We start from the raw sequence: 27,455 nt of genomic DNA on the forward strand, positions 1-27,455 counted from the left end.
ACCCTGTCTCATTTGTTCTAATAAGTTTCTGACTGCAGTTGATGGAAATAAGCCCCTCAGTTATGTGATCTTTAGGCACAAATCTTTTCCTTTTTTGTAATAACCTTTTTCTGTAATCATAGAATGATTCATGGCAGAAACGCAGGTGGATGTACTCTCGCAACAGATGACTGAAATAGTGGCTGAAACAAAAACCAGAAGCCTCTTGACCTTTGAGCGTTGGAGTCAATCAGTCATTCTATATGAAATGCATTAGGACCTTGGCACTGGTGGACCTACCTTAAATCTTATCAGTCAAGCAAGATACATCAGCTGAATATTTAACATGAGGGTATCTCTCATTCACAGGAGTTGGACATCGTCCCAGATCTAATAGGAGACAACGCCAGGTGTCTGTTAAAGGAGTGGAACTTCATCCAGGTTTCTGTAAGTTCTTATTCTATTTTCTACAACTTCTCTGTGAAAGTAAAATATGCCGCTGTAAGTAGTCATGACTTTTTTGTTTTTGTCTTTGGTCTTTAGGTCAGTCACTCATGCTTGTCTGAAGTGGAGGCGATACTTGTGGCTTTAGAGGCAGAAAATCGAGCTCTTCTCCACCCGGTGGTTGTTATTTGGGTGAGTTGAGATGTAGATCCTATAACCGTCTCACAGTTAGAGTGCTAATCCATGTCCATCATCTTAGTGTGGCATTTTTCTAGGTTCCTGGACTAGAAGACAAGCTATGGGGGTGTAAAAACTGAGATGTAATGAAAAACCCAAGGAGAAATTAAAGCCTCTAAAATTTAATGAAAAATCATCCAAATGTTGTTGACACATTTGATTAAAACCACCAAAGCCTTTGACTTTGGTGGTTTTAAAGGAAAATGTCAGTAACAATCATCCTCTAGAGCCCACAAGTGTTCATGCCAAATTTCAGGGCATTAATTTATTAACATATTTCAGTCAGGACCCAAGTGGTGCACTCACTGACAGATGCAGCCATCCTTACTGTGATTTCACATACAAATCTACTCTACGTCCCCCACAACTCTGTTTCCATTCCTTGCTGGGACCTCGTGTATTCTTGTTGTTGTCATCTAAGAGACAGATTTGTAAACCATTAAAAGACAAAGAATGTATTGCTGGCAATTACAGGGACTCTTGCGTGCAGTTATGTGGGGAAAATGCATCATTTTTTAAGTCATCATTGCCATTCTCAACTTTTTAACTCCTACAAACTGTGTACCTAAAAAACAAAATACAGTTCAGGAATCTAGTTAACGGAAAACCTGCTCTTGATTCTGTTATGTACAGTCCTGCCTTGAAAGCATCCACAGGAAGTATCCATAAGAAGTATGCACACTGGCTTAGTTATTACAATGGACATATAAAATAAATGGGCATAACTTAAAAAATTATTTTTATTTTATCAATGTCAAGCATTATTTACACAGTCAATTCTGCTGCCTGCATGATTTTTTGCTTCACTGAAACTAGACAATAGTTTCCTTCTCCCAACTCTGCTGCCTCAGATGTTGTAAGCCAGCGAGGCATGGAGAAGGTCTAATGACATTTTGAACAACCATGATTCAGTAACTTTTAGAACCAACTTTAACAGCAACACCTAGAAGTAATCATTTTCTGACTGACTCTCATATTATTTTGGAGGAATTTGTCCCACTTTTTTTTAATTAATTCATGCACAGCTCTCTTAAGTTCCTATCACAGCATTTCAATCTGGATGAAGTCTGGACTTCAGTGTGATGAACTGAAATCAGCCATTGTGTTGTAGATTGCTGTTGTGCTTGGGATCACTGTACTGTTGGAACGCCAAACCTTAGCTGTTGGACAGATGGCCTCACGTTTGTTTGTTAAATAATTTGGTAAACAGAGTTTATGGTCCCCACGGCCATCACCCCTCCACCATTGTGCTTTACAGTCAGTATGACGTGTTTGTGCTGATATGCTGACTTTTCTCCAAATGTGGCTTTGTGCATCATCTCCACTTTGGTCTTGTCTGTCCAAAGGTCATTGTTCTAGAAATCTTGTGGTTTGTTTCGACGCAGCTTTGCAAACCTTAGTTGTGCTACCATGTTCTTTTCTGAGAAAAGAGGCTTAGCAGCCCTTCCAAACAAGGCATACTTGTTCATACTTGTCTTTTTTTCTAATTGTTCTTTCATGAACTTAACATGCAAACCAAGGTTTCTAGTGTCTGAAATGTAGCTCTTGAGATTTTTAGCATTTTCTCTGAACATTGTATGATCTGACCTTGGGGAGAATATGCTGAGACATCCACTCCTGGGAAGATTTTGGCATATTGTTATAACATATACCTGAAAGCCAGACCACCAAACTGTCAGAACTTGTCCAGTGACATCCATGTTAGGCTACTACATTGGACAGATGGATGGAGAGAATGAAAGATATAGGCTATATCATACAAATGTTATAACCAGTGCATTAGTACAATAAAAAGGCTTCTAGGTATTATTAGTTCAGTTTCTTTTTAACAGGAGGGGACCTCTGCCAGCTGTCTACTATGGCTGGATTGAGAGGTAAAGGGAAAAAGAAAGGGGGGGAAAAGAGTGCATAGAGAGATGAGGACAAAAAGCATACTATTCGAACGAGAAGACGAAAGTTAACAGCGTGGATTAGTGTTGTATATACACACGCAGTGAATGGAAAGAGGTGAGCGCTGAACAAATGCTCTGTGCAACATGTTAAGACCCACAGGAGCCTGAGCCTATTGCAGCATAGCTTTGTGTTGCGTTGACTTACTGTTATCATCATGATTCAATCCAAAATTGATCCAAATGGGACTGAATCATTTTCCTTTTACAAATCACACTTTTTCCCAGCTCACTGAGCTCAGCTTCCTGTCGGACCAGTGGAAACTGCTCCAGTGCCACAATACAGTTTTTCCACACCCTTTTAATAAAGCCTGAATCATGAAATTGAAAATAGCATTTTTTTTAAACTGAAGCATTCAAACGTATCATCTTAACAAGTTTTTTCAAATCCAATTAAATATTAATTTTCATATATGTTTTAATTTGTATTATATTTGCTACATCCAAGAAATGATACCAATGATGTAAAGTCTCAAACTCACAAAAACTGCATACATCAAATGTGATACGTTAACATTAGGGGGTTCTGTTTTTTCAAGTACTGAAATTCATACCGTTGGGAGTTTAAACTGTTATAATTGATACTACTCAAGCCTTCTATACATCGCCACTCTCTTTTCTTGGATATCTACATACAGTTCAACTCACTTGTAATTCAAAGCACACAGGTTTGACGTTTCTTTAAGCAAACATTTTTTCTTTTTTATATGTAGTGTATTCAGTATGTACTCTTTTTTTTCCCCCCTTAAACGAGCTATTAATACCATTTGAGGACTAAATGTGTGTTATTTGCAGTTGTGTGTTTGTTAGGGAAGCCACCTAAAGGGTTACAAGTTTGTCTCTTTAATATATAAATAAAAGCTCATAAATCTATAACATGTCCTTAAAGTCATACAGTATATAAACTACTGTATGTCTCAGTGTCATTTCCCCACACACCTGGTGCAGCACAGATTAAGTTTCATTGAGGTACATGTACTGCATAGCATTGAAAACCTTTTCCTTTTTTTTTCTGCTTGTGAAAATCTAACCTGTGGTCCACCTCACGTCCCTTCTGGAGCTCTGTAGCTATTTGGAAACTCTACACCTCCCTTGAAAGCACCTCTGCACGACCTCGCTTACGGCTCGCTTTCCTTCAAACTGTGGCTGATCCCACCAGAGCTACACTAACCTTAGAGCTCACTGAGGGGAAAAAAGAACAAACTGCTTTAATCTGCTCTGGGAAACATTTAAATGTTTGTGAAAGGCTTGTTTACTTTTTTTAATTTGGAAAATGTAACTCTTCATCTAAAACAAAGAGCCAGCATCAAAAACAATGCCGGGTAATGAGAACAACATAAACCCACAGAGGCTGATTTCTGTGACAAAACAAGCCAGATGTCATGCAGAATTGCTCCGCTAAAGCCCCTGGTCTTACTTGTGTTAGTTTTCAATAAAGATTGAAGCACATAGATTCAGATGTGTAAACACTCAGTTTGAAGCTGGGGGTTTAATGGGATTGACTCCCTTCCACATCAGAACAAACCTGGTTCCCACAAAACTCCCACTGGTAAATGTTGCTAGTTCATCCTAATCTTATTCTGTTCTAACATTTATTCCGATCAGCCACAACAATGAAACCGCTGACAGGTGAAGTGAATAACATAGATCATCTTGTTACAATGCAATGTTCTGCTGGGTCCTGAGATTTATGTGGATGTTATTTGACGTATACCACCCACATAAAGATTTTTGCACACCAAATTGCAACCTCCAGGGATGAAAAATTAAGCCAATTAATTAACTGTAGTTCCTTGGGAGGCCACTTGAGGCTATCTCATAAAGAGGTTCAGTGCTTGTAGACTGCAGTGTTTAAATGCCAAACTTGAAAGCAATTAAAACATTTTTAGAGGCATCCATTTCTGCCACTTATCAGGGGGGGCTGGAACCTATCCCAGCTGTCTTGGGGTGAGAGGCAGGGTACAGCCTGGACAGGTCGCCAGTCTGTCTCAGGGCTAACACATAGACACAGACAACCATTCGCACTCATATTCACACCTGCATTCACACCTATGGGCAATTTAGAGCTTCCAATTAACCTACCCCCACTAACTGCATGTCCTTGGACTGTGGGAGAAAGCTGAAGTACTCGGAGAGAACCCACATGAACACAGAAAGGCAGGTTTGAACTCAGGTGGAATTGAACTCAGGACCTTCTTGCTGTGAGGCAATAGTGCTAACCACCATGCTGCCCTATTTTTATATTCTGGAGCCAAAAAAAAGACTCTATGGATAGGTCTTGATGCATGCTCATTCATCCAGGTAAGTAAATCTCCAAAAGTTGATTTTGTTCATCTGGACGTAGCGTTTTTAGTGGGAGAAACATTTAACTACTCATCCAAGTGACTTCTTCAGTCCCAGCGGACTGCAAGTTTCCCCAATCTTATAAACAGGGAGGAACGCTGGTTTGAGCATGGAGTCAAGGAGGCCATTTACGTGAAAAGGGAAAGACCATCTTTGAATTGAGGAGGGGGCCTAAGGGTACATCTTTCGCCATCGTACAATGATGTGATTGCAGCCATTGCCCAAATCTCTGTGAATGGTTCTCATGGCCATTGATCAGTGGTTGTTGATCAATGGTCATGAGAATTCGCATAATTATGATGAAGGAACTGACCTCCCAGTCCTTTGTTCCTGCAGTGGTGCTGGTTTTAGTCATTATGCAAATGTACCATTTACAAGATTGGCGATGGCCTTCTTTTCCTGCATTGTGAGGTTGGACGGAGGGACTTTGGCACTGGAGAGGGTGGCTGAGACTTTCATCCTGATTTGCTCTGCTTCTGTCTGTGATAATTTATTAATCCGTATGGCAGATTCTGTGGCTGTGATGAGGTCCACTATGGGCAACTGTTGTGGAGAAATGGCAAAATTGAGTCCTCTGACCTCAGGAATTCGCATGATAAGGTGGGGCCAGGTTCCACAATGAACTCACCCGAAACTCTGGCTTATTGGGACCCACACCCAGTTTCACACCTTGACTCAGGCGATTAGAGGATCATCAGGGGGTCCTTTTGTCCCTCTGTGGGGGGATACTCCCACTAGGCTTATATCTGGGACTGTCCTCCATTTGACCTTAGAACTGAAGAAGCTTCTCGGATGAGAGGTGAAACGTCTTCAAGTAACTTAAAGAAGTCCAGACGCTTTTCTTTGCAAGATCCTTTGAATTCTATTAAAGTAAATCACATCTGTCATTTTTCCCCCCCATCTATGTCTAACCTAATTTCGTCAACATTCAAATGTGCATAAACTCATCCTGGAAAGTTGAAAATACGACAAAACATGAGGCAGTCCTCCTAAGTGATTTGGTCCTGCACCAGAGTGTCTGTTTTTTTTGTTTTTTTTTTTGGGGGGGGGGGGGGGGGGGGGGTTTGCCTAGGGCTATTATTAGATTGCATATGCACCCCGTTATTTATCCCGGGCTTGATCACATGGTAGTGATCACTGAGGGATCAGAGTTTCAAGTGTTGGTGGTAGCCTCAAGGGGAGAAAAGGAGACTGGATAATGGAGGTCACTTTGTTTTACTTAGTCTAAGATGTTATGGCCTTGAGCAAGACATTTCAAAGAAAAAAAATGCTGCTCTTGAGTTCACGCTATAAGAAATCACCAATCTATGATAAACATGTGTCTAGAGTTTATTACCATTATTATCAATAATATTATTATTGTATAATTATCACTCAAGCAGCTTGTACTTGATTGATTGTCAGGTTGTTGGGGGCTCTTCAAGTATATTTTACATCAGCTTAGCATCCCCTCTAAGTCATTATGGAAGGTGCCCAATAACAATAGTGTCTATGTTCAAGTTTTTTTAATTTCCGGTAAAATCCAGTCTAATAAGGACAAATACTTCTGTACTCTCATTCTTCATGAGCTAGCTCGCCGTTGAGGATTCTTGGCCCGAATAAGACAATTTGGTGTCCTACCCCTGCGAATGTGCTGAATAATCAGTTTTCAAGTTGGAACTTCAGCTGATGACAACCAACATTTGATTGATATTCAAGGAAAGTGCAATAATTGTACGTTTAAAGCAGATGTCTTGACATTTTTGAAACTATTCTCCTGACTATTGCATCTCACTGCCGCAGTTTTTTACGATATGTGACAGAATAATTGAAAGGAATAAATCTCCATTTAAGTTGCTGTCAGCAGTATGGTTATGAAAATCGACTAAAGTTTAGCTGCTCATAGAGATGACACAGTAACCTGAACCATTGTATCTGGATTATGCTACCCTAATTGAGGAAAATAAACCCCAGAGGTCCATAAGATTTACAACTCAATTAGAGTCATTATATCCTCAGACAGGATTGTGTATCAACCGACCTCTGTTTACTCTAAGCAGACGCTCATGCTTCCCTAAACTTCCCCAAACATAGCCCCAAATAAATAAGCCTATTGTGCTGCAACATGTTTAAACTACTGCTTGAACAATGTCCTGTAATTGCTATTCTTTATTGTTTTCTGATTGGGTGCGGTGGTCTTTGTTTTGATAGGTGCATTTCAGCGGGACTGATGAGCTCCCTGTCAGCGAGAGAGCACCCACGGCAATCATGGAGTTGGCCTCAACAGCCAAGCACAGAAATATTCTCATCTATGGCATCCAGCTTAAACAGTCAAAGGTAAGACTGTTGTCTTTTCTCCATCTTCTCCATTCCTTTTATTTCTTTTTAAAGTGAACTTAAGAGTTATTGAGAAATGCACAACTAAGAAAGGCCAAATTTAAAGCAGTGGAAAAGTTATTTTTAACTGTGTAGTTCCAAAGTCTTGTCAGACTTTTTTTCTTTCAGGTAATGTTGCTGTCTTATATCAACCATCTGTACATTTTAGGATGCACACACATCCTCATTTGCATTGGAATAAATGTGCCCAGTAGTGCGACTAAGAGGATGGATAGAAACTTTAAATCCTCTGTTATATGAGTTGTGTTTTTTTTTTGAACTGAATGACAGGGATGAAAAATATGCAGAGGTGCTTTAGGTCCAAAGCACTGTGCAGTTTGAATGAAATACATGTAGGCCAAGTCACAACAGTTAACCTGATGTGGGGATCCTATGTAAGGCCCTCCAAATGTGTACTGGAGTCATTAGGATGGATGTGGCTGTCAGACTTGACCTGAAATCCATATCTAACTTCTTACTTATTGCAGGATTATATAACGAGAAATTATTCTTCCCCCACAGTGAGAAATATCAAGATTCGTGGTAGTAAAGCCATTAAATCAAATCACTGTTTTTGGGCCAGATGTGTAAAGCAAACCTAAGACAATATAAATGAATATTCATGGCGTTATTGGCCTTAAATATGACATTTGTTGTGATTCATGTTCCTGACAAATGAGGTTTCTTGGCAGCTGCACCACTTCACAAATAAATGGTAAAAACCTCTTTGCCTCAGGCAAGAGGATGTTTGAGCATGTCGGGTTTGTTCACATTTGTGAGAGGAAAAAGAAGAAGAAAAATGTGATGGGCGAGGTGGTTTTGTTCGTGGTCAATGAGATGGTAGGTCTTGACAGCGCACTATCGTTTAATTAAAAAGAGATGTTTTGTTTTAGATGTTTTGTTTTCTGAGGCATGCAAGATGTCGCTGCCCCACACGTGAGATTGATTCCACTATCGGATGTTGGATATCATGGTTTTCCTGAGAATTGCGAAGAGTAAAGTTGTTAATTAGTCATCCTGTTTAACTCCTTAGAGAGAAAAGAGGAAAGGGAAAGGGAGTGACAGAGATAATGCGCGTTTCGCCATGATAAAATTCTTATCGTTATGAGATAGTGGAACAACAGAATACAACCTCCTATAAATCACTGATAGCTTTTTGTTATAATGAGGATAATTCTTCCCAGATGTCCTTATTCATACTTGCGGCGATGCCTGCCAACACACGCTCCATCAGTCGTACACCTTATATGAATATTGCTTTTATACCTAAGTTTGCTTCACGTTTTTGACTTGAATAAAAAATATCTGAACGCAGACACCACTACTAACATTGCTGTTAATTTGATTTTAATATTAGTGAAAGATTCATTAGCTCCACGTGGATTATTAGTCTTTAAATAAACAGAGCCATTAAAAAAGAAGCTCGGGTGGCATGAATTCACATGAGTGAACATTTAACTATTGTTAGTATCTTTGCCATGATTTTCAGATTTTTATCATCCAGAGAATTATGATGTCTACAGTTTGGTCGCATGAAGACGAACGTGTTGTGTTTTCCCCATGACAACATGGTCTGGATTGCATTTTCTGTTCCTTGCAAAGAAAGGTCAAGTTTTCCTGTTTGGATTTCTCAGAATGTCTTTGTAAGGGAAGCCAGTGCAGACTGCAAACATTTAGTTATGCCTCTGTCTACAGCTTTATACATATATCTTCCCTGTGACACTTTATAGCTCGCTTTCTATTATTAAACATAGTTAGTGTGCATTTTTTGCTTTTTATGACTCTGTGTACGTGTAGAAATTTCACCACTACCATGCAATTTCTAAAGAGTTCCCTCCATTCTGTACAAAACAACTCAGTGGTCTAAATTCTATCTTGCTAAGAGAATGCCTGGCTAAGATTGGATGGAGGTTATCTTGCTTATTAAACTATTGCCAGTAACCAATAATCAGCTTATTGCAAGTAGGACTAATGTGCTGATTAAATGTCCAAAGTAAATCACATAAGGACCCAAAAGACTTGTCTCGTCCTTTATTATCTTTAAGATGAACAAAATTAGTATTTCTTCAGCCACTGTCCAAATTGCTATTTTTACACATCCGTATTGATTTCAACCCAAAATTTCACAATTGGTGCTTTCCTGTGCAGTATTATATAATGGCTGAGGTCATGTTGTACAAATCAGATACACAATCTGTCACAATTTGAACTATGATTACTGTTAATGTGTGTAACAGTAATGATGAGGGATTATACTCCTGTGTTATCAGCACTGAGGTGTTCCTGGAGAAGATGGATAGCTGCTCTAGGGGACAGCAAATCAACCAGAATAAATTATTGTGTAAAAAATCATATATACACGGAGGGGGAAAAAACTACAAAACAAGATTCTGCTGATGCTTTTTTGCTGACCTGTTGTTTTAAGGTTTGGACTCATTTTGGTGTCTAAAAACCACTAATTTACTTCCTTTTAATTTTGCCTCCTTGTTGTCTTACTGAAAGAAGATCAGCACAAGGGGTGTGTTCAGTCTAAAACTACAGCCAGGAGTGGGTTAGCTTAGCTTACCTAATAGTAGAAATATGACTAAACTCTAAAGCTCAATGTGCAAAGTCTAAGTTTATAGGTCAACACTTTTCTTTATTCTATGCAAAAATTAGAGTTTTACTTACTTGCTAATTAGCCAGGCTAATACTGCAATTAGTATCAAAAAATCCTTTAAAGTAAACAATCTGTAAGGACATAGTGTTAAAACACTAATGCTGGTATTGAAAATTAAAAATAATAATGAAAATATCAAGGATTTATTATAGAAAAGCTGAACAGGTACATTATGTGTTTAGTAGAGGTGGGAATCACCATACATCCCACGATACGATATTATTACAATACTTAACGCACAATACAATATTATTGCAATTTTTTAAAATATTTTGCGATATTCAGATTCTGTACATAAAGGTAAACTTTATCAATATTCATTTTATCTAATATCAAAGTCTCACACTCAGTCTCTCATTTCAGTCAGTTTTATTGTTGACAAACTGAACGGTTTGTATTACAGTCTAGTCCAAATTAACTGAATGCAACCATCTGGTACAATTATAGCTATTCTGAACTATGCAATTTATGAAAACTATGCAGCCCATTCAGCAACTGAAGAAACTCTGAAGTCAGAGCATGTTCCAGTCCACAAAAACTTTTTTTGTAACAAAATATCGATTTCTGCTGTCCCTGTATCGATACATTATTAGCAAACAAAATATCACGATACTACACAGTATCGATTTTTTCCCCCACCCCTAGTGTTTAGTTATAATTTCTCTTCAGTGGAGTTTAACCTTCAGGATGTTACTACAAAGTAACATGTGGTGCTGTATACTACTGACCAGAATACTGTTTTGTGAGAAATGTGAATATTAGAGCCACATTCCAGTGAAAATATTTATATAAACACTTTACAAAAAACGTAACAACGCTTTAGAAATTTAAGATGTTGTAGCTTTAATCTCAATTTGCCATCAATAGTAAAAACATGTGTAGCATCACCACAGTGTCTCTTTTCCAATTTTTTACACGCATCATTGTTAATCGTCCATAAATTTCGGGTGCCTTTTGTTCCTCCCTAAATGATTTCATCCTTTACTCTGACATGACTGCTCGTTGTCAACTGCACACAAGTGAAAAGCACAACTGGGGAGTGCATTTAAGTGTCCCTCACTTCTCATTATGCATCGCACTGAGGAATTATTGGACGCACCCACCGCTTTGGAAAAGAAAAGCTGTTTGGCTAATTGAATTTTAACCTTTTGACAGCTAAAATGCATGAGCACATGGAATTGTGCTCGTCCCAGTGAGGTTGGAAAACTGATCCACCTCATTGACCTTCGGTGATGTCTTTTTGGATAAAAAGTGTGTTTTTCTTAAATGAGGCCCGATTGTGGTTTTACTTTATAACACCCAGTCGCTGAAGCACAATGCATCCAGCAGCACGTTGCCATGCATGGTACTTCGCTTTGTCAACAGGAGAGAGTGAAATGGAGTCTTTGGGCAATGAACGGCACTCTCTCTGAAAGGATCAAAGAGCTTCTCTAGAGTTCTTTTCCGTTTGTGCTGTTGCCTCTTTGAAGATGCCCACAAGCCAAACATCAGGTGCAACAATGTGTGAAAACCTCAAACCGATCTGAAGACGTTGGCTGAGAATGCGCAGACACCGGATCCTCATAAACTAACACGATGTTGTGAAAACGGTGACGGTATATGCTATCGGTGTCTGCTGTGTTGATAGGAAGTGTCATTGGATCCTTTCTCGCACAGGGTCCTGGTGACTTGTCATTTGTTGAAAAGGGAGTTGTCTCAGTGATATATGGGTGTTGTAATCCCTGCAGTGAGAGCCCTGATGTTTACCCAACCCCATATTTCCTCCTCCTCAAAGAGCCCGAACCGGGAACCCTAAACCTGAGAAGAGATTAGCCGGCCAGGAAGAAAAGAGAGGGAGAGAAAGGAGAAGAGGGAGGGGAGGGAAGAGGAAAAGAAGAGGACTCTATAGGCCTATTCTCCTCTACCTGTTCAGATCTAGGTCTGAAAGGCAGACAGGTGAAACCGTACACGACCGAGTGAAAATCTTGCTGTGACGCCCGTGGAGTTGTACTCCTGCTGAAGTCGGGGGGAGATTAGGGAAGGCTGCTGTCTCTGTGTTTTCAGCTCACTCCTGAGTATTTCACATCCTAAATCCAACAGTTATTCTGTGCCGAATAAAAGAATGGTTTTTCATGGCGATGCAGAGCATTGGATAAAAGGAAACAAGTTCAGTGAACTGGATATCTCTACTAACCACGTATCACAAAATCTTTGAGTTCTTAAATTATTTTTTAAAGAGCTGCGGTCAGCAGATAAATCTGAGGGGCGGCAGTGGCTCTGGTATCAAGCCAAAGCGTTTAGGAACTATTATGATTGATGATCGATGTAAACAAGGGTATTTATGCTTGTCAACAAAATAAAGTAAATGTGCAACAGGAATGTGCAGGGTAGTTTTACTACACAACGTTCCTACCTTCGCCCATTAGTAACAGTGTCTAGGTTTTTTTTTTCTTCAAGGTTTTAAAGATAAAATTGTTTTCTAAAAATCCTGCTATGCTAGATGCCATAATACTACCCAGGACTAATTGACTTGATGAAAAGTTAAGAGATCAGTAAATCACAATATATACCAAATTTTATTATAACTACTTTGGTTCTTACTGGTACTTTTTAGTACAAATACCAGCGTAATAGTAGTCCTGCTGAAATAACAACTATAGCTGATGTAAAAAAAAAAGAAGAAGCCAGTGGATCACCAGACATTAGAAACAAACAAGTGAAGCTCTTTTCGTGACATCTCTGTGTTTGCCTGCTGTTAGGGTCAAGAGAAATCAAGGATGGTTGCTGTCTCCGCTCACTCTTAGATGTGACTGAGTGTCTGGTGTTAATTTCTCTGTTGGAACTTTAAATGTATTCAATTATAACCTACGATTGCATGCAGTAGTCTCCTCTGATATTTCAGTCCCGTTGAAAATAAGAGATAAATTGTGAGTTAAAATGATAAACACTAAATAACATCATATAACTTAATCCAAACAGTGCAGAAAACAACATAGATAAGAAATGACGTGGCATTACACAAATCTGTTTATTGTTACCAAAATGTTTCTGACACATCTGGCAGGTCTTTCAGTGGATTCAAAGAGTAAAAGTTCAGTATCCACCCTGCCCCTACACATAATTTTTCCCCTGTTGTTGTCTTTCTTCTGACAATTATGTCGTTTTTACTTTAAGATCCTTCTGGAAAAGTGAATGAGAGCACTTGGCTCCCTCAGTTGAATCCTGACATCTCCATAAAGACAGAAGCCTGGGATCACTCCCCTCTTAGTAATGTATTTGTAGAGTTAGGGTCGAGCCATTCACTGCCTTGACATGTGCAGAATATCAAGCTTGATCTTCCACGCTGAGTGCTCCAGATGTGTGTTGGTATGTGTGAAACTTGACCGCTGGAGTTTGGCTCAAGGAATTAGACATACCAAAGCGGTGTTTACTCAGCTTTGATTTCATAGATTAAAAAGACCAGCAGCGTTGTGTTTGGGTTGATGTGTCTTGAATCAGGGAGAATCTTGCAGACAATTGGAAAATGACATTCCAAGAGGGAATATATTTGAAACAGAGAGTTTATTCTTATGGAAGATCGGTTTAAGCCAGTTCTTCACAATGAGTTTGTAAACATTCAGTCACGCAGAGAAAGAGCCGAACATACGCGTATATTTGTTTTGCCACTTGGTGTTGAAGCCTTTCTGACCACCCACGGTAGTCCTGGTTTCAGTTTACGTCCAGTTATGTGGTGGGGAAGTGCAGCTCTGCTGAAATTATGCTTTCATTTAATGGACTTCATCGAGGTTTGTTTTTGTGCCACTCACCTTCTTACTCTACTCGTGCTTTTATTTGCAGAGACCTTGGCACACGTGCTTGCGTGGCTGTTTATGGTTGAAAATAGCTGTCGAACAGCACGTAACAAGTTCAGACCAAAAAAATTAGAGCAGAAAGCCCCAAGAGGTTGGTAAACATGTAGCTGTCCTCATCAGTCCTTATGGAAAATTAGAAACGAGGATTAAAATCCATTAAAATCCATTAAAATCACATTTACATGAGAAAAATACTTTTTCTGATACTGATATTGATATGTACGACAATATAAATCAAATCACTATTTCTGTTAACCCTAAAGGTTCCCCTTTAAACCTAATTTGATATATAAATATAAGGTTAATTTTTTTCCTGTCAGAAGTTAAATATGATAAATATACTGCAACATTGTACAACTTATGTTTATATTGGTAAGACCTTTGCATGATAATTATGTTACTGTTTTATCGCCTAGCTCTGTGTGCACCCATGAAGTCAATTGATGCAGTTTTCTTGGCGCTAGCACTGAACCCACTCACCAAAATACGGCCACTTTTGGCTACAAAGCCTCAAGATGACAGTGGCCATTTAAGGCATGCAAATCCACAAACTATAATTTTATGGCTCTGGACCTGCAGCCATCCTTTATATACAGTCTATGTGCCCAATCAAAGATTTTCCACAGCTGACATGTTGAATTTGCCTGGTTAAAACTGCAAAATGAGTTTTTCCAAGAGTTTTCTCATGAAGCCTTGTGTAAAAACATTTTTCTTAACAGTTTCTTGTAGCAATTCTTTTCACTCTTCATCTCTCAAACCACATGGGTAGCATCCCCCTGTTGTTTAGTCTGCAGCACACTGGTATTTTGACAGGAGTAAAAAAACACTGTTTTGCACCTATGTTTGCATGTTTAGCTTACAGTCGACTGCTATTACAATCGCACGCTTGCATTAGCGATGGAAGTGAGGGCACCGAGTCTTGGCCAGGATGCTGCTGAAAACCCAGGTAGTAATAAATGTCTTGTTTTCTAAAATCTGCCTGCACCTGCAGCTGACCTCAGATGACCTGCGATATGGAGTGTGTTTAGCCTCCCTGGGTTTCTGTAAGTGATACAATGTGATCAGTAAATGAGGCTTCTGTGGCGAGTGTGTGTGCGCTTGTTCTTCTCTCTCAGCGCACGGAGGATTTGGTATGTCCCAGTTCATAACTCCCCACCCATGCCTTCATGCTTTCATACCTCCTCAACTAAGGATCCATTGTTCTTGCACACTGTTTTGAGGTGTGTCTTTCGGTGAGTTGAATTCAAACAAAGTCATCTCTCACCAGAGCTTGTTCAAAAAGTTCTCACTGAAGGGCTCCGGTGGAAACACAGACCCCCTCAGTGTCCCATTCTTAGCAGTTTTCCTTTTCTCAGGAGGGTACACAGAAGGGGAAGTCGCACATGGGACATGACTAACAAACTGCTTTGTTTGCCCGACGGATGCCCCTAGACAGGATATTTTGGAAACCCTTGTTGAAAGAGCTTTTCCAGTGTACCGTGAAAAGGTTGTGTGGCAGCAGTTGTTCTCTCAATGTGATCTCAAAAGGCAGTTATCAGGACAAAAGTTCTTTCTTTTAACCTGTCAGCTCTTTTGGACTTTTGGAAAGTCTGAGGAAGCCTCACAAAAGTAGGGCGGGATACAGACTTATTCATTTTCCTACATTATAGTCCCTTTCAGATGAAGTGAGGCAGAATGGGAATGATGGGAATATCTAAAATACAGACATTCAGGCAGCAACACTAAATACCTCAGCAAAATTCAATAAAAACACACTCCCTCGAGACGCTTCATCTCCGAGAAGTACGAAATAATACTTATGTCACTGTCATCTCTGTCAGCTTTAGGTCCCAGTCTCTTAGCTTGGATACAGACGGCTTTTAAATTTATGGCTGAACTTTCAGTGTAAGCCTGATATATACTCTGAAAGTTGTTTAGACCTGAAGCTCAGCAGTAAATATTAGCACTGTTTGGATCTAAATCTAATATTTGGATGTATGTGTGTGAGCGTTTTCTTTCTTCTCTGTCTCCTGTCACTTTAATCCAAGTGCCTGACTGAAGTTTGGCAGTTATTGGTCATCTTTTATTCATTCCATCTCAGTAGATTGAAGTTAGAGCCTCTGTTCGTTTGTCCCATAATGTGCTGCGGTCAGTATCCCCGTCATTATCATATCTGGAAAGTATGTTTACTGATGTGAAGTACTTTTATTTTTAGTTTTATTTCCTTTCTTCTTCTCTCCTGTCATTGCATATTTTGTTTTTGTCTTTCAGCTAGATTTACTATCTTTTCTCCAAGCAGCAAAACTGAACATTAGCTTTCACATAAAACTGCACGTCTTGGTACAGATCGTAATTATATCCATTTCCTTCCCTTGCTCTTTCCTCTATCACTTCCATGTATTATTTCTACCTTCCTGTAGAGCACAAATTTACCATGGATCTGAAATGTTATGTGCAAGAAAATAAATAAAACATCATAATTGATTTATGTTGTTTTTTAAGCACAGAATGCAAAACCGATGCCAGGACTTTTCTTAATACTCTCTGTTGTGGGTTATGTTGATCAAACAAAGGAAGTAGTTTAAATGGAAGAAAAAAGTATAAAGTGTAATGGTCTCTAACAGTAGAAATACACTAAAACTACATTTTAATACTGATGCCTGGACTAAAAGTACTCTTAATGCTCCAGCTAGAACTGAATAATAGTAATATAAGTTTACCATTTTGGCAAAACGTTTCAGTTTTCTTCCCGCTTTGTGCACATTCTCATTACATTTCTTTTCTTGAACTGCTCTGTAATCTTCATGCAAATTCTGTAACACAGTTCTTCACTATTACTGTTTTAACTGTTTTAATATTCTCATCTACATCTACTTTTTTTAATCCCAATAACCCACCAGTCTAATGGCTCAATGTGCCGCTAATTATATGCTGCTAAACAAATCCACTAAACCAATCCACAGAAACTTTTGTCAAATTATATCCAAAAAGAGATCCCAAAGTTTCCAAAATTAACTTGACACCAAGGAATAAAAAATAAGATAAAATGTATTGTACTGGTGTATTGTTCCTTGGTGCTGCTCTCAGTAGAGGGAGTTAGTCATTCTGCCACAGCTCCTGATTACATCAATGAATCTCTACAGGACATTGGTGGTGTAACATTCAGGGCTCTAATCAGACTGACCAGTAATTGAACCTGTTATCCCCCTCTCCTTTCTCAGTTTAGCCCCTAGCTACTGCCTGTCTTCAATGATACACGGAGAGGAGGGAGAGCAAGAGGACCACAATACCCACTCAGGGACGAGCTGTCAGAAGCCCTGAAACACTATCCTCTCTGTGTTAAAAGCACTGGGTGTTTTTAGCGGTATTATATCACTGGGATTCAGTAAGGCAGGTCGTTTGGGGAGAGTTTTCCTGAGAAATGACTTCTATTAAAGAGCATTGCTCACCGAGGCTCACATTAGGTGATGGTTTTAACTTTTAAGACTCCCAGAGTGGAGAACGCTGTCTGGCTACAATGCCAGTAATGACACTGCCCTCAAGTGGATCCTACAGCCATTTGTACTACAGCACTTTTATGTCACAGAGAAAAATGCAGAGACAGTAAAATATTAGGATGATGAAAAGAGGTGATAAAAACTCTCCTAATGTTCTTGGCCACTTTAGCTATGGTAGCTAGTGTGACTCTAACAACTCTTTCCAGTTCTCTTAGCTTGGGGTCAGTGCCAAGCTTTTCCATAAGCTGTTTTTATATTAGGACCTGGTTCTTGGCATTTTATAAAGGGAATATGAGTGGACCAGAGAGCCCAGGTTCTCATGAGAATGACAGAGATGTGCAAATTATCACGGCTAAAAGCCCTAATTGCCTGAAACCTTTCTGCATCAAAGCTGGCCCTTCTTGTGTGGCAGAAGTGCCGCTGCGTGCTCTTTAAGATGGAAAGGTTGATTGCATCAGTGGCATTTAGAAGTAGAGAGTTTGAGGATCGCTTATTGTGTGGTCCACTGATGCTCTCCTCCCCCATTCTTCCCCATGTATTTCAAAGACCTGTCACCTCACGACTTGTCAAAATCCTTCCTTCAAACAGTAAGCAAAAATAGAAGCTAATGATTGAAGTTCCATTCTGTAAACTTGCGGTTGCCGTGTGGAATAACAGGCCCGTTGCATGTGTTGCATTTGTACACATGGGAATGATTGGGAACATTTTCCCTTTAGTTACTGCACCGTCATAGGATTATACAGTAGATCGCATTGTTTATGTGTCAAAACAAAGCTGTAACTTAATTTTCTAATGGGCCTGCAAGCCGCAGCTGAAATCCGCGTTTTTGTTGCACAGGCCTAAAAATTAAAAGAAAACCCTTAAGCTCTCCACAACTCACTCCAGCTGTGGTTTGTATCCAGTGGTCTTTTCCCCTTGATACCAGTTCATATATTGTTTTCTCTCTGTTCTAAAATATAAAATCTGTGAAGAAAAACGACATAAATGCCATTTTGGCCACTGAGAGATTGGACGTGTCACTAATGGATGTAGCAGACAGTGTTGGGGGGAAAAAGTGTTTCAAAATGTAAATGTGTTGCTTTCCTATTTAATATGACATACACTAGCGATCGTCCTTCCACTAATGTGAATAAATGATGATACTTTTGGCTTTAAGTGAGGATTTGTGGCAGTTAATCATTATGAAGTGGAAAGTGAGGTTCCCTCACGACTAATAATAATAAAGTGAATCTCGTAAAATCCAGCCCTTTTAAAATAAAATAAAATACCCTCCTGCTGTCTGCACTTAGACTTTGGCACATGTGGATTTTCTGCCGTTGGAACATCTGAAGATTAATTCCACATTGTAAACAGGTGAGGAGTGCCTATTAGCTCAAAAAGGACCATCAATCAAACTAATTTGCTTGTGGGTTTCGTCTCACGGGGGCTCCGTTATGCTTTGGCTTGAGGTTTCATCTCATGTCAGTCCAAATGCCCACTCCCAGTCTGTTTATCTCAGCTCTGCCACAGTGAGAAAAATTCAGCTTCGAGTTAACTGGTTTATTCATCTACATACGGCTGGAAGAGAGGCCGGGTCTGAAACAGTGGAAAACCATCTCAGTCAACGCTGGAGGACATGGATTCTGATGATGATGAAGATCTGGAGACATGCAAATCCTCCAGGATCACATTCCACCTCCTAGTGTGTGTGTGTGTGGGCGCATGCATAGGCTCGTGCACACTAAAGTGTCTATGCGGTCTGTGCATGTGTTCACTCTTCTGTAGGCATCTGTCCCAACACATGTAATCCCTCTCATGGATGTTTGCGTGCCCATAACAATGAGCCAGCGAGCTGCTTTATTCATCCTGTATGGTCCACAGTGGAAAGAGGAGACACGAGCTGTGGCACCCCCGCCAGCGGCAGCTAAACAGACATACCAGCTCTTGTATGTCAAGAAAATCTACTTGCTGGAGTAAACTGCGGCTTTTCCATCAGTTTGCAAGTTCCTCACACTTAAGTCATATAGATTTCAGCCTGAAAGCAGTTTAATATGCAAATGTCTCTGAGGGCTTGGAGTTTGTTGTTGTAGTAAGTAATTCTACCCTTTTTCTTTTGCCTTTTCCTCAACCGCATTTGAAGCCTGAGTGGCAGTTGTGACTACTTAAAGCTGTGCCACGAGTCAATGAAGAGCTAAAGTCGTATTTGTGTTCCACTATGCAAGAAAACTACTGGATTTAATAATGATGTTTTATGAAGCGTGATTCATATTTCAAAGACTGCATGTCTGGAGTGGAAATAATTCAGCACTGAGTCTTAGGCAGGCTTAAAACTTTGATCCTCCTTGGTGATCTTGACTTGATTTTTTTCTGTGTGTTTTTGTGTTCAAGTTAAAATGTTTGGGGGGTTTTTTGCTTGTCTATTAGAAGACAGACTTCTATAATTGAGCGATTAGTTGTGGTTTAATAGCCGTAGCTGTCTTCCATTTGCAAAGAGACACCCGGCATTCTTGCTACTTTCCCAGGGTCCTCGTCCCGTACACTTGGGTGGTAATCAGCTGATAATCGTGCTCATCACATTTATCATCCCCACAGTATTTCAGATCATCCAAACACATGTAGCATTTCAAAAACCTTCCGTGTGAACATGTAATTGGTTTTAGATAACAGCTGAAGGAATGCTTTCATCTAATAAACAATGAAAAGACGCAATCACATTTACCAAAACTTTCGGTTTCTCGCACTGATGAACCAGTGCATATTCCTTAGTCTATATGAGTAACTTTGTGCTATCAGCCACATTTTGTTGACTGCTTACAGATGTACTGCCCAATCTCCTTGTTTCATTGTACCATTGATTAAACCACAGAAGAATGGCTTGGGTACACGATAAAGAAAAATGGCACCCTTGATCTTATTCCTCAGAAAAATCAAAAGGCATACTAAGAAGCGGTGGCATATGACAGAATGGCTCTGGAGCCCATTCATCATATTTTAATCCCATATATTATTTATTTATTTTCTTCCATTTCACCGATGTTACTTTAATCAATGAAGCTACAATTGGTGATCTGTACTCCAATACCTCAGTTCCCCCTTCAGTTTCTTGGTGTGGAAAATCAATGTCATCTGATTCCTCCTCCTGCTGGTTCTGATTATTGAGGAGTGCTCTAGGAGCTCTGGATCCCAGGTTTTCTTGCTCCCTTTAACCACGGTCAGGCCCAATTCCACGCTCATCGCTCTCACACCTCGTTGCACTCCCATCCAGGCCCTGCACAAGCTGGCTAGTGGAGCTAGGCTGTAAGGTCAAGAAAGGACAGAGTGACAGAAAGCTTATTTTCTGCTCCAGATGCGTTAAAACTGCCGACACCAATCTGTAATACTAAATGTATTTAGAAGCCAGGTCCAAATATGTGCTAAACAAGATGTTCCAGATCACAAATCACAGATGATTTGTCATTTTAGCAGGATATATTTTTAATATATTTTTATTTCCCTCTATGTGGGTGTTAGAAAATTAAAAGCTTTGTGAAAAGCCCTCCTACATGTTTTTATTCCTTTCTAAGAAAGGGTTGGGTGATGAAAGCGGCTGCAGACCCAGGAGAATAGCCGTCAGCCTGGTTGGTGTTATTTTGCTGAAATACTGCAAGTCTGATTCAAATCTGTTGTAAGGGATAATTTGGCATAACTAAAACCTGGATTCTGCATTGTAGGTTTGACCATTCTTTTTGTCTGACAGTATTGCACTTTGATAGGTTTGTTTTTGGATCTTAAACAAGACAAGCGAAAGTGGGAATAATGATAAAGACTTCCTAAACAAAGCATGGTGGGTTTCTAAGTGACAATATGTTGAGTGGATTATATAGCTTTTGGTGTCTTCCACCGCAAACATTGCAAATATGTGCTGTGGAAAAATGGAAAGCTTTACAGACAGTAACTAAAGGTTGAAGGGCTGAGCTAGTGATTACTTATTATAACAAGGGTTGCATACCTCTGCCAAGGCAGAAAATTCCCTCTGCACTATGCATGAGTTGAGTACCGGGATTAAGAAGAACATCTGGACCCAGTATAGTCTCTGATATTTTCTTGGGAACATCCAGGCGATATCTCACAATTTCTTCTTATTGCAATCTCTGTAAGTTCGATATGCCCACTTCAGGCCAAAAACAAATTTACTGCCACAGCTGGAGGAGTTTAAGTATCACGGGGTCTTGTTCATGAGTGAGAGGAAAGTGAAGCTGGAGATCGACTGATGGATTGGTGCAGTGTCAGCAATGATGTGGACTCTGTAGCGGTGAAGAAAGAGCTGAGCACCAACACAAAACAGTCGATTCCTTGGTTGAGCTCTGCTCCTACACTCACCTCGCGGTAGTGTCAGAAAGAATAAGATTGTGGATACTTTGGAAATTAGCCTCCTCCTATGGGTGTCTGGGCTCAGAGATGGGATGAGGAGCTGGCCATGTGGGACTCAGAGAAGAGCAAATACTCCTGCACATCAAAAGGAGTTAAGGTGCTCAAGCATCTGACCAGGATGCTTCCTGGGCACCTCCTAGTATGTGAGATGTTCCAGTCGTGTCCTTTCCAGGAAGAGGACCTGAGACATCCCCAGGATATGCTTTCAGCTGGCTCAGAAGTGCCTTTGTGTCCCCCTAAATGGGCTGAAGGAGGTGGCCGGAAAGCGGAAGGTGTGGATGTCTCTGCTTAGACTGCTGCCCCTAAACCCAGATAAGCAGCGATAGATGGATCTGATATGTATTTATGAAGAAATGATGCAAAAATACTTAACCTCTTACAAGAATAAAGAATCCTTTCAAAAATTCCTATGGAAAAACTTTTCATGGAAATTTGCCAATAATGTTTTAAATACCCTGCTAATAAAAAAACAAAACAAGTAATGCACATAATAAGTATGTTATTAAAAATGAAAGTTAATGTGAAAATAACATCCAAGCCTTTTATAAATCTGGTAACAAAAGAAGAACATAAGCAGATTTTACCATAAACAGCCTTAACATTAAAATCTGAATAGCAAAAAATAACATAGTGCAGGTGACATGCCTGTGGACATACAGAGCCATACCGCTGAAGATACAGTTTGGGAAAGAGTAGCTGAAGCTAGGCTCGATGTTTGCTCTGAGAGTGTTGATGGAGAGGTATAGAGATGGTCAGAATGAGTTACACAGATAATAGGGTGCCAAGTGAGGAACCGTGGTACTGCACGAGGAAGTCACAGTAAGAAGTGTGCAGTAGGAGTGACAGATGGCTTTGAAGTGGGAGTAGGATTCGATCAGGGATCTGCTCTGAGCTCCTTTGCGATGGTGATGGACAGGTGAACAGTTGAGGACAGGTAGGAGTTTCTGTGGACTATGTTGTTCATAGACAACATTGTGATCTGAGCAGGTGGAAGAGAGCCTGGAGGGGTTGAAGGTATGCAATGGAGAGAAGAGGAACAAAAGTAGAAGCAAGACAAAGTAGAGGTGGAAAGGTGAAGATGCAAGAAGAGGTAGTCAAGGTAGAGGATGATGCATGGTTTATAGATGGTGGCAATAGTTAAAAAATTCAAAAAATCTTCATGCAAAGAAAAGAGGAAGACAACAGAGAAGATTAATGCAAAGCATTAGTGTGACAGGAAGTGACGCTTGAGATAATGTTGGTGAAACTAAGGCAGTGGCGTGAGGAGCTGAAAGATCTCATTACAGTCTAATTATCTGCTGGGAAACACTGGATCCTTTGGGGTCTTGACGTGTGCCACCACCCCCAGCCTCAACAGTTCAGTGCTGATTTGTCAGCACGAGGACGAGCTGCGCAATATGAAGGATGTGGTTTTTAATATGCCATAAGCTGCAGGTGCTGTAGCAAACAAAAAACGTGAATGTTTTTTGGTATTTGAGTAGAAAACATTTTACTCCATTACAAAAACGTAATCTTTTCCAGACCTTTGCTTTTCTTTTTCTCTCTCTGTGTGCTGTTTTGTGTTCTGAGTATACTCTTTGCTGCGTGTTGTTGCACATTTGTCTTTAATGCTTAATGCTACATCAGCTACATCAAAAGCCATAATGAAGTCCACAGATTCTATATGAAAAAGGGCAGGTTGAGCATGAAGCATAAATCTGTGTAAGGAAACAAGCCATGGTTTTAAAAAAGCGAAGCTCCTTGAACTCCATTCCCTTTGAAAAAATGGAAAACAGGTCACTCATTGACGTCATCAAGAAACTAAATCAAAGTAGGGAGTCACTGCAGCCTATAAGGAATGAAGTCAGGGGAGTGAGAACCATTTAAAGTGCATTGCGCAGTCGGTCTGCATAGAAAAAAGAAACAGATACAGACGAGAGGAATCACGAACGCAAAACAACCACAAGAGTGGAGCCCGCCTTAGAGGGCCAAACTGGTCTCCTTTTGTCTGAACGTGTGGTTTACTGCAGATCTGTCCAATATCATGCAGCATAAATATCAAAGGAGATCTTATCGGTTCACAAGCTTAAGAGAACTTGAATTTTAACCACATTTCTGAAAAAAGAAACTGGTTTACTTCTGTTCTGATCTTTTCGCCCTTTTTTGAAAATTGCTTTCGGCTGTTGATTGAACAAACTGTGAAACTGACACGCTAGTCGAGAAAATCCACCACCAGAATTTGCGATTGTTAATATCAAATTAAAGTGGTGAATTCAGAATACCACGCACTTCATGCCGTGTTTAGATTTTGCTCTCGTTAGGGGAATTCTTGTGGAAAGCGTGCGTGTCAATTTTAAACATCGAATTTGTCACTCGTGTCTGTGTAGAGCAGAGCACAGCCAAGCCATTGATGTTACAAATCCAACTAACAGATCTGTTTCTTTCTTTTGTCATTACTGCAAGTGGAACAACATGGGTGTGCTTGAACATTGTTTCCAACTGTTTTGAATTGGCTGCTAATGCTCACTGGATGCTTCTGGCTGAATTTTTGAGGTTACAAACCCTGTGATGACTTAAACACACTCGTGTCTCCTGAGAAGAGACATAAAAGTGAACAAATGGTTATTTGAACTGGTATGTTGGGACTTTATTTACACTAGCAGCGTGTTGTTGTCTTATTTTAATTGTATGTTCTTTAAAAAATGACCTCATTGTCTTTTGTTTTTCTCCTCCTGTTGTCTCTCTGGCACCAAGCACTGGGAGAGGTCAGCGTCACGGGTCGCCGAGATCGCGTCAGCCTTAATTCGGGAGAGGAGCCCTGCCCTGGTGGGACAGCTTCTGCAGGCATGAAGGAATCGGCACAACCGGAAAATCCCCACGCTGTGACTCATGAACACTCCTGGGATGAGAGCGTCTGAGACTTTTCTTTGTAACCTTGAATCAATTACTGTAAGGTTAAACGTGTAAGTGTATAGATCGTCGAGAAGCAGACTGAAAAAGAGACTTTTTTCTCTGTTGGTGGCCTGTTTATCTGTGTGTGTGTGTGTGTGTGTGTGTGTGTGTATATATCAAAAAAAAACTATTGTGGTTCATCATTGTAAAAAAGAACCATGTCATCAGTTGGCTTATTTTTTATTTTCCAGAGTTTGTGTCCCCCAGACAAACAGTGTCGCTCTGTCGCACTGACGATTAAGATATGTGGCGCTTTGGCTGCAGACGATTCTTGTTGTCGGATCAGTTTTGTTTTTTAATCGCTTTAAGAGTTATTTTGCTGCGGTTGTCACAGATGTGCAATAACAGGCCACATCACTTTGAATTATTACTGTGGAAATGTGAACTGCAGCGCATATGCCAAAAAAGCTGGGTGTCAAATTCGCTGCCTTTACTGCTGGATGAAGCTTTTTATGACTGAAACATGAACACGGAGCTGCTAATATTTTTGTACTTGAATAAAACAATGAATATGTCAAATGTTGTTCTGTGAGTCTCTCTTGAACATAAGTCATTCAAAGATGTCAGGAAAAAAAATAATATTTGAGAGTAGGTATTACTAATACTGTTTTCAGAGAAACTTGATTGGTAATTGAAGTCCGTGGAGTCTGCCTGCGACCACATGCATCAGTGACGCCCTCCGGTGAAGCCGCTCAGTGCAGAAGAAGCTCGTGTTTCCTTCAGCGAGCCAACTCTGGTGAGCTGGTGGAATCCCGTGTTCTTCTTGGAGAGACTTTGGAATAATTAGCATTCATTAAAAGTATGTTATTATTATGCAGTGCGGCTCTGTTCTGGAGCTTCCCTGCTCTTCCATGGATATATACAGAAAACTGACAGCAGGGAATAAAGAACAGAGTAGATATCAATGACAGCAGATTGGTATTTCTTTATATTTAACCTTTCATCATCTAAGTATCATACAGGCTGCCTGGATGTATTGTTTTACTGCAGGGGTCCCCAATCCTAGTCCACGAGGGCCGGTGTCCCTGCAGGTTTTAGATCTCACCCTGGGTCAACACACCTGAATCACATGATTAGTTCATTACCAGGCCTCGGGAGAACTTCAAGACATGTTAGCTCTGTCCCAATTCAGGGTCTGCACGCTTGAAGTACGCATTTTAAGTGTGATTACGTCACCGCCACGCGACGATGGCTGTCCCAATTCGAAGTGTACTTCAAAATGCATACTCCAAATGCGCCGTCGATTTCCCCAAATATCAAGCGTGGGGCCTTTCTCAATATGCGTACTTGTGCGTACTTGCGTTCTCGTGTACTCATGATACGTCATCAGTTGGAGACCAAGTACTGTTCCAATTCAAAGTACGCATCAAGCCGAGAACGCGAAAAAGTCCCGGATGTGTTCTCGCTCCGCCCATTTTATCGAGCATGCATCGGTGGTGACTTGTGTGGACTTGGTACAGCTAAATATCCCAGAATGCATTTCGTCCAAAACTCAAACGCGGCAATGGCGGACAAGCGGGTCTAAAAACTTTTAAATATTACTCTTTCTGGGTCACAAAATAAACTTTTAAGTTCTTTTCAAGCGAGAATGTAGCTGTGTAAACTTCGAATATCTGCTCAGTTTATCAAGATATCATATATTTCCAAACGAGGTCCGACGTTTTCGGAGATGTCTGTGACCCGCCAGCTCCATAGCAGACAGCGAGGTCGAGGATTATTACAGCCGGCGAGAACAGCCGACTCCCGGCAGATCGTTTTCAACCCCCCCCCCGCGGTCTTTTCGCTACTCAGGTTAAACAAACCCCAAACCCCAGTAGTTGTCTATTGTATTGAGTGTCCACTAAAATAAAAATAAAAGCGTTCTAACATCTCACCTGCTTGTTTTTATTAAGGTATGTACACGTATGTACATGTACACTATTTTTATTAATAGAGATTTCACTACTGAGGTTAAACATGATATATAAGTCACTTAGATCACTTCTAAATGTTAATGTTTGGCTTATTTCGGCTTTTTATTTGTTCCTGAGTAAACCGGTTTGGCTGTGATTAAAGTTAAGCTTCATAACATATTACTCACAGTTAAATTAAGGACGGCAGTAAAAACTCCGGACCTGTGACATCATCAAGTACGCTGGTGTTCCAATTGTACAAATCGCGAGTCCGTGCTCGCATTCTCGGCGAGTCCGTACTCCCGTGCGTTCTCGGCGAGTACGTACCCGCCGAGAACGCGAGTACGTACTCGTGTACTTGAGAATTGAGAAAGGGCCGTGGTCCGGTGCACGCTTCGGGGTCCCATATATCCCACAATTCATAGCGCGGCGGTGGGTGTGGATAATTTTGCCGCAAAATACGGCAGAAGGGAGCGGCTGAAGAGTGAACTGTCAAAAGTAAGTACTGAATATGACGTCACTTATTTATGTGCGAATGTTTAATAATGAAGAACATTAAAACATTGCTGTTGGCCACATGTGGCAAAGTTGTGTGACACTAGTGACGTTTGTATTTTCAGCGTTAACTTAGTTGTAAAGCCATATATATATATATATATATATATATATATATATGTATATATATATATATATATATATATATATATATACATATCATAATAATCTGACAATAACTATAATATTGGCCATATTATATTTACATTACCACAGTGAGATGATTTTAGTCTCATGAACAACATTAGCTAATTGTTATTTGCTAACTACTCTTGAAATGACTGTTCAGTACAGAAATGAAGCCCAACAATCATGTTTTACAGTCCCGTGGTTTCAGCCTCAGATACTCAACTAATCACAGTGATGTCATGACAAAAATGAATGACCAACAAAACATTTTTTCTCCTTCATTTCTG

At 40.1% G+C, this 27,455-nt stretch overlaps 1 protein-coding gene across 5 annotated transcripts in view; it reads left to right on the top strand.

The window, feature by feature from the left end:
- Nucleotides 1–25,105, top strand: part of crppa (CDP-L-ribitol pyrophosphorylase A) — a 52,238-nt gene extending 27,133 nt beyond the window's left edge. The window contains exons 7-10 of one of the 5 annotated variants that reach the window (XM_006791824.3): nt 349–426; nt 523–615; nt 7,143–7,268; nt 24,395–25,105. In XM_006791824.3, the coding sequence (XP_006791887.1) occupies nt 349–426; nt 523–615; nt 7,143–7,268; nt 24,395–24,490 (393 nt within the window). In that variant the 3' untranslated portion in view covers nt 24,491–25,105. Of the gene's footprint in view, nt 1–348; nt 427–522; nt 616–698; nt 1,053–7,142; nt 7,269–7,436; nt 8,064–8,796; nt 9,850–16,996; nt 17,089–24,394 lie in introns of those variants that run through there. The other 4 variants (XM_006791826.3, XM_006791825.3, XM_087848439.1 and 1 more) reach the window with 4 other exon arrangements.
- The last annotated feature ends 2,350 nt before the right edge of the window (nt 25,106–27,455 follow it).

Source organism: Neolamprologus brichardi, chromosome 11 (assembly GCF_056152115.1).
Source record: "Neolamprologus brichardi isolate AB-2024 chromosome 11, ASM5615211v1, whole genome shotgun sequence".
NCBI lineage: Eukaryota > Metazoa > Chordata > Actinopteri > Cichliformes > Cichlidae > Neolamprologus > Neolamprologus brichardi.